At 42.4% G+C, this 12743-nt stretch overlaps 1 protein-coding gene across 1 annotated transcript in view; it reads left to right on the top strand.

Annotated features, from left to right (window-relative positions):
• Positions 1–12136, top strand: part of SUPV3L1 (Suv3 like RNA helicase) — a 32321-nt gene extending 20185 nt beyond the window's left edge. Inside the window, exons 10-15 of the mRNA XM_073548169.1 lie at positions 1353–1446; positions 3699–3918; positions 8596–8676; positions 8870–9046; positions 9516–9664; positions 11658–12136. Coding sequence (XP_073404270.1) covers positions 1353–1446; positions 3699–3918; positions 8596–8676; positions 8870–9046; positions 9516–9664; positions 11658–12063 — 1127 coding nt within the window. The 3' untranslated portion in view covers positions 12064–12136. The remainder of the gene's footprint in view (positions 1–1352; positions 1447–3698; positions 3919–8595; positions 8677–8869; positions 9047–9515; positions 9665–11657) is intronic.
• Positions 12137–12743: the final 607 nt, after the last annotated feature.

Here is a 12743-nt window from a genome sequence, read left to right as displayed (position 1 = left end):
AACGCAGCAGTTCCGCAGACATGGTACAGTACCATGTTAGCCTATGGCATTTCAAATCTGCTGTGCTCACGATGCGTTTTTTTCCGCGCGGTTTTGCTGCGGTTCACAAATCGCAGCATGTCAATTCTTTGTGCGGATTCCGCAGCGGTTTCACACTTTTAACATAGTAGAGGTGTGAAACCGCAGGCTAATCCGCAGGAAAACTGCAGGTCACGTTACCTGCGGTTTTACCTGCGGATCCGCGTGGAAAAACCCGCAGGTGAATGCGCAGCGTGCGCACATAGCCTAAAATGTACAAAGTCCAGAAATAGAAGGCGAGCACCATCACAATAGTCCACACATCCGAACCATCATACGTGTATAAAAGAGACGCAGCCGGCAATACAACTGTTTTACCCTTAGGTGCACATTCATGGAAAATAAGCTAATCCACATAGCAAAAGATAGTAGAAAAGAGCGGCTCTCACCGGGTAGTGTAGTCAAGGCTTTATTGTAAAAGCATATCAGCGGGAGAACGGGTGCAAAAAGGAGATGGCAACGACATCTTAACCTGTGGAAGCGCCTTTGCAGCGCGAAACGATCGTCGTTGCTATCTCTTTTTTGCACCCGTTCTCCCGCTGATATGCTTTTACAATAAAGCCTTAACTACACTACCCGGTGAGTGCTGCTCTTTTCTACTATTTTTTTATTTTTCATGCTATTTTTGATCAAAAACATTATTACTAAAAACTCTGTATTATTTAGATGCACTTTTGCTTTTACTTATTTAGTTACAGCAGGGTTTTTGCTCACTTTGTCTTTTGCAGGTTTTATATTTTTTGCTATAGCCTAAGATGTGTTGGTGTATTTAGACTCGCCCCTTCTAATTGGAGCTGCTTGCTGAATCATCTCAAAAAGACTTGTAGAATGTGTTTTTTCCAGCAGAGACCTATCAGCGGCCTTTATTTTTAGAACACTATATTTTAAAGGACTGTCTCCCACAATTCAAACCTTCTGAAAACTCCTCTCTTCAGGAGAGCCTACAACCGGCAATAACCCCACAGCCACCTCCGTCCCCTGACCTACTGTCTCCCTCTCCAATAACCTATACATTATAAGCCATAAGGGCAGGATCCCCTACCCCTCTGTACCAGTGTATATATATGTGTATAAATATACAGTATATACTCTTCACATGTACACCGCCCTGCAATTAATAGTGCTTTAAGAACAAATCACAATAATTGCTATATTCACCCAATATTCTAACAACAAGCTTTCAGTATTCTGTAGATGCCTGAATCTAAATCTCCTCTGTGTCAGGATATTGGTCCTTTTGGTTTTACATTATTATCGTTCACTTTTTCTTTTAGGTACAAAAATAGCACAGGCCAATAAATTTAATGACCCAGATGATCCCTGCAAAATCCTGGTGGCCACAGATGCTATTGGGATGGGGCTGAACTTGTAAGTTCAAATTTTGGCAGCTTTATACACAACTATGTAATTAGCAAGCAAATGTTTATTATTTATCTGTAAATGGTATATTTGCCTGAAGATAAATGTTTTCAACAAAAGCAGTATGAAATTGCACAAACACCTTTTCCCTTCATGATTAAAGGGGAGTATCTCCGAGAACTGCATATTTGCTCCTTTACTCTTTCCCTCACTATATACACTTTCACTCACGCTAATGGTACTTATTCCCTCATGGCTGTTTTTGAAACTTTGATCGGGAATAAGGTTGTAGCGTCCCCCAGAGTCGGAAAATCTCTGGGGTATCGGCTACAGGGGGTAAGATCCCGAAGAACATGATCAGGGCTGGATTTTCCGGTGGCCGATCACTTGGTCACCGTTATTCAGTGAATAATAGTGATCACAAAAAAAAATAACTTGCCCGCTGTATCAATGATTTCTCTTCTGACCATGCTATACATGTCAGAGGCGAGAGAAATGATGCCTCCCGAGACTCCCAATATCTCTGCCATCCCTAGCCCTTTTGATCTATCCATCTGCCCGGCGTCATCTTCCTGGGGAAAAAAATGGTGTGTGCATGTGCAGTGTGCCCAACAACATCTGCCAATCGGAACCCGGCAACAGTAGGAAATTTATCTTATTGGTTCCTTTTGATCACTTAGATAGGGTCTATCTCATTGATCACAATAAAAAAAATTGTAAATCAAATCCACCATTGTCATGTTTTTTTGTGGGGTGTCTAACACCCACAAAACATGCGGGGCAGGGACTCGAGTGTGTCACTCGAGCACCCGTGATATTCAGTGCATACCCGAGCACCCAATGCATGCTGGAGTAGCGAGCACTCGCGCTCAACACTAATGATGACGTATTCAATATGACGACCTAATGTTATCAAATTTTGTGCTGTACCTGTGGGTTCACAATGCTCACTATACCCCTGGATAAAATCCTTGAGGGGTGTGGTTTCCAAAATGGGTCACCTGTGGGGGGGTTTCCACTGTTTAGACATATCAGGCGCTCTCCAAATGCGACAAGGCGTCCGCTAATTATTCCAGCAAACTTTATATTCAAAAAGTCAAATATTGCTCCTTCCCTTCCGAGCTCTACTGTGTAGGTTTCCCCCACAAATAAGGTATCTGCTTATTCAGGAGAAATTGCACAACAAATTTTATGGTCCATTTTCTCCTGTTACCCTTGTGAAAATAAGAAAGTTTGGGTCTAAAGTAAAAAAATTTTGTGAAAAAAATGAAATGTTCATTTTTTTCCTTCCACATTGCTACAGTTCCTGTGAAGTACCTGAAGAGTTAAACTTTAGTGAGGTTTTTAGCTCTTTGAGGGGTGCAGATTTTGGAATGGTGTCAATTTTGGGTATTTTCTGCTATGTACACCCTCAAAGTAAATTCAAATGTGAGGTGGTCCCTAAAAAATAGTTTTGTAAATTTTGTTAAAAAAAAAAAAAAGAGAAATCGCTGGTCAACTTTTAACCCTTATACCTTACTGACAAAAAAAAAAAAGTTTAAAAAATTGTGCTGATGTAAAGTAGACACGTGGGAAATGTCACCACTCTGATTTAAGGGCAAGAAAATTCAGAGTTTGAAAATTGTGAAATTTTCACCATATTTCAGGGTTTTTTTCACATCTAAATGTCATATCAAAGAAATTTTACCACTATCATGAAGTACAATATGTCACGAAAAAATAATCTTGGAATCAGCCGGATACGTTGAAGCGTTCCAGAGCTATAACCTCATAAAGGGACAGTGGTCAGAATTGTAAAATTGGCTTGGTCATTAAGGGGTTAAACACCTGCCGATCTGTGAGTGTCTACCAGTCGGCGGTTGTTTAGTGCTGTAACCTACAGACATTACACTGCTTCTCTCTAGCAAAGAAAATAACAAAGCGTGGAATTTTATAAAACCAGGAAGAGATGATTGTGCAGAGAAAATCTGTTGCAAAAGGTCACTTTTTTATGTGTGTTATTTTTTTCTGTCTAATAATCTAAGATATCCTATTAGGAAGCCATTCTTTACAGTTAAAGGAGTTTTACTATACTGTAATCAGAATAGTTTTCCACGCAGGCTGAAGCGCTCTGTTATAATAGTTTTGTGTTATCTTGCACTTGGTCTCTACGCTTGTGCCAGCCAGAATGTCACAGTACGGGTTACTAAAGCGTCATCTCGTTCTATGCCTTTTGCCTATCTCTCCAGATTTACAATTATTTTTCCTATTTCTACTGTTAGGAGCATAAGGAGAATTATTTTTAATTCCTTGGTAAAGCCGACAGTGAATGAGAAAGGGGAGAAAGAGATTGATACGATCACCACTTCCCAGGCTCTGCAAATAGCAGGCCGAGCCGGCAGATTCAGCTCTCTGTTCAAGGAAGGTGAGGTTACCACCATGGTCCAGGAAGATCTGCCCCTGCTGAAGGAAATTCTGGACAGACCAGTCCAAGATATACAGGTGAAGTACAATAGAGGCTGTAATAGAAAAGTGAGGCTTTATTAGCAAACACCAGGTTATCTCAGCAATTACAGAATGTGTTAAGCCCCCGTTACACACAGCGAGATCGCAAGCGATATTGCTAAAGTGTCACCGATTTTGTGACGCAGCAGCGATATTGCTAGCGATATCGCTATGTGTGATACTTACCTCCAACCAGCTCCCCCGCTGGTTATCGCTGATCGCGCGAGAACGTCCTGGACCGACGCGTGGACGCGATCGGGAGGACGTCAGGATCGCCTCGTCTGACAGGTAAGTAACGACCGCTGCTATGTCGCTGGTGAGATCTGCCTGTGTGGCAGCTCACTTGCAACCACTTAGCGATGCACCAGCGATCCTGACCGCGTCATATCGTGGTCGGAATCGCTGGTGCATCGCTAAATGTAACAGTACCCTTAGTTGTCCTGGAGATTTGCTTTAAAAAGTGCGTATCTTAAGACGGCACCTTTACAAAAGGAAACCTCTTCATCGTTAGTTACTGCCAGGCTGTCTGCTGATAATCCCCAGTAATAAGTTGGTGTTGCGGGGGAACTGGCGGCCGGCCATAAATTTCTCTTCCTTGGTGTCTATTCAACTGAAGAGCCAACAATGTAATATATGGCCAAGTACGTGAACACTGGAGCTGTGTTAGTGGCTTTTCAATCTGGCAAACCAGGGCTGCGGAGTTGGTAGGCCAAACCTCTGACTCCTCAATTTCCATGACACCGAATCCAACTCCACCAAAATGGGCTCCAACTCCACAGCCCTGTGGCAAACAATAGTAAATCGCAAGCAAATGATCATTTCTTTTGATGGCCGTATTCCCTGATAGGGCATAATGATGGGCTGTGTTGCTCAGACAGCTGCTTTTAACCTCCTCACGACATTTGACGTAATTGTCAGATAGGTATTTCCGACCGATGATGTATAGGTACGTCATAACGATCGTGCAAGGCACAGGAGATATACCAGATCAATCGCCGACGGGAGCTCGGCTTAGTTGATCACTGAAACTCAGCTGTTGCTGCTGGAATCGAAAACCACTCCGCTTCCTGCTGTTTAATTCCTTACATGCCATGAGTGATATTGATTGCAACATTTATGAGGGGGAGGTTCCATTCAGATCGACATTATCGCAAGAGCCCGATGGTCGACACGACAAGCAGAGGTCATCTTCACAGGCCTTCTGGTCTGCCAATGACCGTGGCCTGCTGGGAGCATGATGGGTAAAGTTTTCAAAATGGGGATAATTGTGGGGGGTTTCCACTGTTTAGGCACTTCAGGCGCTCTTTAAACGCAACATGGCGTCTATCTATTCCAGCCAGTTTTGTACTCCCAAAAGTCAAATGGCTCCTTCCCTTCTGAGCCCTGCTGTGCCCCCAAACAGTAGTTTTCCACCACATATGAGGTATTTGCATACTCAGGAGACATTAGACAACAAATTGTATTGTCCTTTTACTCCTGTCACTCTAAATTTAGGGCTAAAGCAACATGTTTGTGAGAAAAAGTAAAATTAATCTTTTTTACTTCCTCATTGCTTTAGTTTCTGTGAAGCTCCTCAAGGGTTAATGGACTTCTTGAATGATGTTTTGAGCACCTTGAGGGGTGCAGTTTTTAGAATGTTGTCACTTTTGGGTATTTTCTGTCATATTGACTCTTCAGTCACTTCAATGCGATGTGTTCCCTAAAAAAATTGGTTTTGTAAATTTTGTTGGAAAAATAAGAAATCGCTGGTCAACTTTTAACCCTTGTAACTTCCTAACAAAAAAAATTGTTTAAAAAATGATGCTGATGTAAAGTAGACATGTGGGAAATGTTTATTAATGTGTGCTGTAACGATCTGGTTTAAGGGCATAAAAAAAATTGAAAATTTTTAAAAATTGTGAAATTTTTGCCAAAATTTCAATATTTTCATGAAGGTAAAAAAAAAATTCAATCTAAATTTACCACTAACATTAAAAGTACAGGGTGTTACGAGAAAACATTCTCAGTTAGTGGGATCGCTAGGAAGGTTCAAGGAAGGTGAGGTTACCACCATGGTCCAGGAAGATCTGCCCCTGCTGAAGGAAATTCTGGACAGACCAGTCCAAGATATACAGGTGAAGTACAATAGAGGCTGTAATAGAAAAGTGAGGCTTTATTAGCAAACACCAGGTTATCTCAGCAATTACAGAATGTGTTAAGCCCCCGTTACACACAGCGAGATCGCAAGCGATATTGCTAAAGTGTCACCGATTTTGTGACGCAGCAGCGATATTGCTAGCGATATCGCTATGTGTGATACTTACCTCCAACCAGCTCCCCCGCTGGTTATCGCTGATCGCGCGAGAACGTCCTGGACCGACGCGTGGACGCGATCGGGAGGACGTCAGGATCGCCTCGTCTGACAGGTAAGTAACGACCGCTGCTATGTCGCTGGTGAGATCTGCCTGTGTGGCAGCTCACTTGCAACCACTTAGCGATGCACCAGCGATCCTGACCGCGTCATATCGTGGTCGGAATCGCTGGTGCATCGCTAAATGTAACAGTACCCTTAGTTGTCCTGGAGATTTGCTTTAAAAAGTGCGTATCTTAAGACGGCACCTTTACAAAAGGAAACCTCTTCATCGTTAGTTACTGCCAGGCTGTCTGCTGATAATCCCCAGTAATAAGTTGGTGTTGCGGGGGAACTGGCGGCCGGCCATAAATTTCTCTTCCTTGGTGTCTATTCAACTGAAGAGCCAACAATGTAATATATGGCCAAGTACGTGAACACTGGAGCTGTGTTAGTGGCTTTTCAATCTGGCAAACCAGGGCTGCGGAGTTGGTAGGCCAAACCTCTGACTCCTCAATTTCCATGACACCGAATCCAACTCCACCAAAATGGGCTCCAACTCCACAGCCCTGTGGCAAACAATAGTAAATCGCAAGCAAATGATCATTTCTTTTGATGGCCGTATTCCCTGATAGGGCATAATGATGGGCTGTGTTGCTCAGACAGCTGCTTTTAACCTCCTCACGACATTTGACGTAATTGTCAGATAGGTATTTCCGACCGATGATGTATAGGTACGTCATAACGATCGTGCAAGGCACAGGAGATATACCAGATCAATCGCCGACGGGAGCTCGGCTTAGTTGATCACTGAAACTCAGCTGTTGCTGCTGGAATCGAAAACCACTCCGCTTCCTGCTGTTTAATTCCTTACATGCCATGAGTGATATTGATTGCAACATTTATGAGGGGGAGGTTCCATTCAGATCGACATTATCGCGAGAGCCCGATGGTCGACACGACAAGCAGAGGTCATCTTCACAGGCCTTCTGGTCTGCCAATGACCGTGGCCTGCTGGGAGCATGATGGGTAAAGTTTTCAAAATGGGGATAATTGTGGGGGGTTTCCACTGTTTAGGCACTTCAGGCGCTCTTTAAACGCAACATGGCGTCTATCTATTCCAGCCAGTTTTGTACTCCCAAAAGTCAAATGGCTCCTTCCCTTCTGAGCCCTGCTGTGCCCCCAAACAGTAGTTTTCCACCACATATGAGGTATTTGCATACTCAGGAGACATTAGACAACAAATTGTATTGTCCTTTTATTCCTGTCACTCTAAATTTAGGGCTAAAGCAACATGTTTGTGAGAAAAAGTAAAATTAATCTTTTTTACTTCCTCATTGCTTTAGTTTCTGTGAAGCTCCTCAAGGGTTAATGGACTTCTTGAATGATGTTTTGAGCACCTTGAGGGGTGCAGTTTTTAGAATGTTGTCACTTTTGGGTATTTTCTGTCATATTGACTCTTCAGTCACTTCAATGCGATGTGTTCCCTAAAAAAATTGGTTTTGTAAATTTTGTTGGAAAAATAAGAAATCGCTGGTCAACTTTTAACCCTTGTAACTTCCTAACAAAAAAAATTGTTTAAAAAATGATGCTGATGTAAAGTAGACATGTGGGAAATGTTTATTAATGTGTGCTGTAACGATCTGGTTTAAGGGCATAAAAAAAATTGAAAATTTTTAAAAATTGTGAAATTTTTGCCAAAATTTCAATATTTTCATGAAGGTAAAAAAAAAATTCAATCTAAATTTACCACTAACATTAAAAGTACAGGGTGTTACGAGAAACCATTCTCAGTTAGTGGGATCCTTTTGAATTTTTTCCAGACTTATAACCTCATAATGTGACACTGGTCAGAATTGTAAAAATTGGCCTGGTCACGAAGGTGAAATTAGGCTTGGGGTGAAGGGGTATTGCCTTGCCGAACACTGCCCTCCACTGTCTCCGGCACTTCTATTAGAGAATGAATGGGGCACTAGCGCATGCACATTGCTGCTTTATTCTGGTGATCCCGAGGTGTCTCTTTAGAAGTTATCTATCCTGTGGATAGGTCATAATCTTTTATTACCAGAATGCCCCTAAAGTAAAATAATCTGTTGTAATACATTTCTGCCAATTGGCTGACCAGGCAGACATGTTTGCTTTGTGTATATAACTCCCACATGCCTGCCCAATCCCAAAATCGCAGGCTTGATACCAAAGTGGCTTCTTGGTCAGGCTCAGCCAGATGTCCGTATTGCCAGCTTCCCATAATGTAATTTAACACTTCGATATTGAAAGTCATTATTTCATTGTGTAGGACTTGTGAAGCAGCTGCTTCATTTTGTGACTGTTTTCCTCTTTATCAGGCTGCCGGACTGCATCCTACAGCGGAGCAGATAGAAATGTTTGCTTACCACTTGCCTGATGCTACTCTCGCTAACCTCATCGTAAGTATCCTGCTGGGTCATACTCAGTTTTCCTGGTACCATTAGTTATACTATTGTACCCCTTTCACTATGTTTGTACTGAGAATTAGAGTGAGGCACTGTATCCTCAATAACCAGATATTTTCAGGGGGCATTTATCCTTTTTCAGTAATTTATCACTTACCATTTTTATTTACCTTTCTTCACATTTTAGGACATATTTGTCAGTCTCTCTCAAGTAGATGGGCTTTACTTTGTGTGCAATATTGACGATTTTAAATTTGTTGCCGACATGATCCAGCATATACCATTAAACTTGAGAGTACGCTATGTGTTCTGTACGGCTCCCATAAATCGCAATTTGCCATTTGTATGCACTTCACTATTAAAGGTGAGTTACCTTCTTATCTGAAATTATTAGCTCCCATAGCTTAAATTGTATTTTCTTTTGGTGAAAGGGGCTGTCTATTCCCAATTTCCCAATCGATCTGACGTCGGGTTTGGAGAATTGCTGCTGCCGGCTGGTGGGACAGTGGCTGACACAAGTGTTTTGCCTGGACATGTGCAGGACACTTGGGGTTTGGGATTTTGCAAGTCTCCCTCCTGGAGTGCAGCAGTGTCTCTACTGTCGCCAAGCACAGTAGAAATGGGATGGACAACCTCTTTAAGGCTATGTGCTCACAGCATGGAGTAGAAGAAGCTAACGGTGAAGCTGCTCCAGGAAAGCAACTGCTGGCATTTTCCTGAATCAGCTCCGCCTGAGAAACCTATATGGGTGTGCTGGTGTCTAAAAGATGCCATGTGCACAGAGCCTAAATCTTGTTTGCCATTCTAATAAACTTCTGTCTTTGCTATTTTAGTTTGCTCGTCAGTTTAGCAGGAATGAGCCACTTACCTTCCAGTGGGTCTGTAAGCACGCCAACTGGCCCGTTTCTCCTCCGAAAACTATCAAAGATCTGATGCATCTGGAAGCTGTGCATGACATCCTTGATCTTTATCTGTGGTTAAGGTGAGATTAAACTACCTTCATATTCCCATCAGTACCAGATATTTGGGTAGATAGACTGCTTTCTTTTGCTTGAACGGTGAGCTGTGGCTGTAGGCACTTTGTCTGCCAGATAGCTCTATCTAATACCCCCTACATATACATGTATGCTTTAACAAAGTGTGCATGGTTATTTTACTGCGATTCAGTCTGCTGACATTGAATGGATTGTCTGGTGATAAACCACAAGCCTGCAGTCACTCTGTGTGACTGCGGACTTGTGAATCCTCACAGCACTTCATATACTTGCGGTCACATGGCTGCTATTCCCGGCACTGACGCCAGAGAATCCTCTCAGCACGCGGCGAATGCACTGTAAGGATTCACAAGTTTGCAGTCACATAAAGTGACTGCAGACTTGTCGTTTTACACCGCAGACCCATTTAAAGAGGTTATCCCCTTTCAGAAAAAAATTTACGATATGTTTAGTTCATTATAAAAGAAAACAAATTTTTATTTACTTGCCCTCGCTAGGTCCAGTGTGGGATCTCCTCTGCTACTCGAGTCTCTCTTGGTTGGCTGCAGGGATGGTGTGATTTGACAGTACTGTTACCTAGTCACTGAGCTCAGCGGCTCTACTGATGTACACAGCATGAACCATTGAGCTAAATGATTGGCTGCAGCGCTGACAACAGGACGTCACCATTGGAGCCAAACATAGTGGGGCCGTGGCAGAGATGCAATGCTGGACCTGTGAAAGGTAAAGAAGGCTCAGTCTGGGTTTTCTTTTTTTTTTTTAATGAACTGAGCATTTGGTAAATAGTTTTCTGAAAGAATACAGCCCTTTAATCTAATCATTAATTTAAAAAAAGACTTGCATGGCCAAAGTATGCATGTTTATTTCAGAAGAAACAAGGTAAGCAAAAGCTGCTCTCACTGTTTTATCTGATGAGGAGCAAAGGATCGGGCAGATTAGAATACAATTTGATTATCTTATTCCTGATGGCAAGAAATGTGTTGATGGGACCATGATACAAGCCCCTAAAGTCCCCATACACATTAGGTATTTACCTAAAGATTGTTCGATCTTTAATCTTTAGCTACCTCTTCTGACTCCCCTCATACACAGGAACAATCTCAACCTAGTGCTTCTGTGGTTTTTGAAACTCCCTCATGGCGGTGTCTTATCTCCCCCATCATCATCTGTGAGGGGGAGGCCCCCATGCACATTGAACTGTCTTTGCATCCAGCTGATGTAGGCACATTAGTTTGACCTTGGCCTTAAGACATGAGATTTATATATATTTACAGCACCATTAAATTGGAATAGTAGAAAAACTTTAGAGGAACAAAAGTGCACAAGACCTTCGGGTGATACCCTTTTTGGGTGCGAAGGAAAGTAAAAGCAGGTTGTGTGCAGGCACAACTCCCATGAGCACCTGAGGATATCAGCTGCTGCCCTGTGGCTGGGGGAGGATCTCCTCCAGGATAGTTACCGAATTTGGAAGATAACTTGATATCAGACTGAGCTGCTGTAATTAAGAATCCTTAGGACCAAGATTAGTTGAACGGTTTTTATTCCCGTTTAATGGACCATCCAACCCTTCAATACCTCTTGGTCATAAGGATTCTTTACAGCAGCCCAGCCCGATATCGTGTTATAATCCAAATTACGGGGCAGGGTGGAAAACTTGGTAACTAAGACTTTCTGGTGACCCAAAAAATGTCTATCCCAGTTTAATGACCAATTTGGACGATTTCACAACATCAGGCTGGGCTGCTGTAAAGAATCCTTAGGACCAAGATGAGCTTCCACTAAGTGGAAATAAAAACTGTTCAATCTTTTAGGAATGAAGAGGCGAGGGAGATACAGCATTATTAGGGGGTGAGACCTGCTCTGTTTCTTTGTAGGAGGTGTTCATATGTTGTGATGACTAGTAAAGAGGACAAAGGGGGTGGAAAAGCAAGCTGATGTACAGCATACTCTAAAGTCTCTTTCTTTCTGTTTCTCTATCAGTTACCGCTTCATGGACATGTTTCCAGATGCTGGTCTTGTCCGGGCTATTCAGAGAGAGCTGGACATCATCATTCAGACAGGCGTTCATAGCATCACCAAACTCATTAGAGCCTCAGAAAACAGGGCGGCACTACAAATTGTCGATGACATTTCTAAAAACTCAGAAACTGTTCTGGAAGACACTCAGAAACCCGGAACCAGAAGAGTTCGAGGAACCAAACCAGTGTCGGTAAATCCTGAATCACAGAGAGCATCTCTCACCTCTAGACTGGTTCAGGATGGACTCCTTACACCAGATATGTTAAAACAGCTGGAGAAAGAATGGATGTCTCGTCAGCACAATCGCGGAAGCCAGATCCGATTAAATGAACTGGATATTTTAAAAAAGAACAGAAAGAAGAAATAGAACAGTAGATTATGTCCACTTTTATATTTTAGTTTTATAAAAAGAAAACACTGTATAAACAAAATGGTAATGATTTTGTAAGGGGTGAAATGTACTGAACACTACATAGGACACAACAATTTAGAATAGAATCATGCAATGAAGGCCGGATACAAAGCCGGTGGAGGGTGATACAATTCTTAATCTGTAGAGAGGAACACATTCTTCATGTGCCCATAAAGTGTTTGTGTAAATTTGAAGCTTTATTGGCAGGATCAAATAACTTAGTTTTGCTAAAGCATGTGTGTGTATATATCTATAAAATTGTATTCTATTAAAAAGGAGGAAAAAATATACATACTTTCCAAAAATGTTGAAGTGACTATCCTCCATTAAAGGGAATCGGTCACCTATTTTTTCGCATATAAGATGCGGCCATCTGGTTTATCTACAGCATTCTGTAATGCTGTAGATAAGCCCCCGATGTAACCTGAAAGATAAGAAAAACAAGTTATATTACACTCTCACCAGGGGGCGGTTGGGTCCGATGGGTGTCGCGGTCCGGCGCCTCCCATCTTCTAGCGATGACTTCCTCTTTTTTTCTTCCGTCACAGCTCCTGCACAGGCGTACTGCTCTGTCCTGTTGAGGGCACAGCAAAGTACTGCAGTGCGCAGGCCCCGGGAAAGGTCAGAGAGGTTCG

This window comes from Dendrobates tinctorius, unplaced genomic scaffold (assembly GCF_039654945.1).
Source record: "Dendrobates tinctorius isolate UK_male_01 unplaced genomic scaffold, ASM3965494v1 ptg000156l, whole genome shotgun sequence".
Lineage (NCBI taxonomy): Eukaryota > Metazoa > Chordata > Amphibia > Anura > Dendrobatidae > Dendrobates > Dendrobates tinctorius.
Note: the sequence above shows the minus strand (reverse complement) of the source record. Positions and strands in the feature narration are given on the sequence as shown.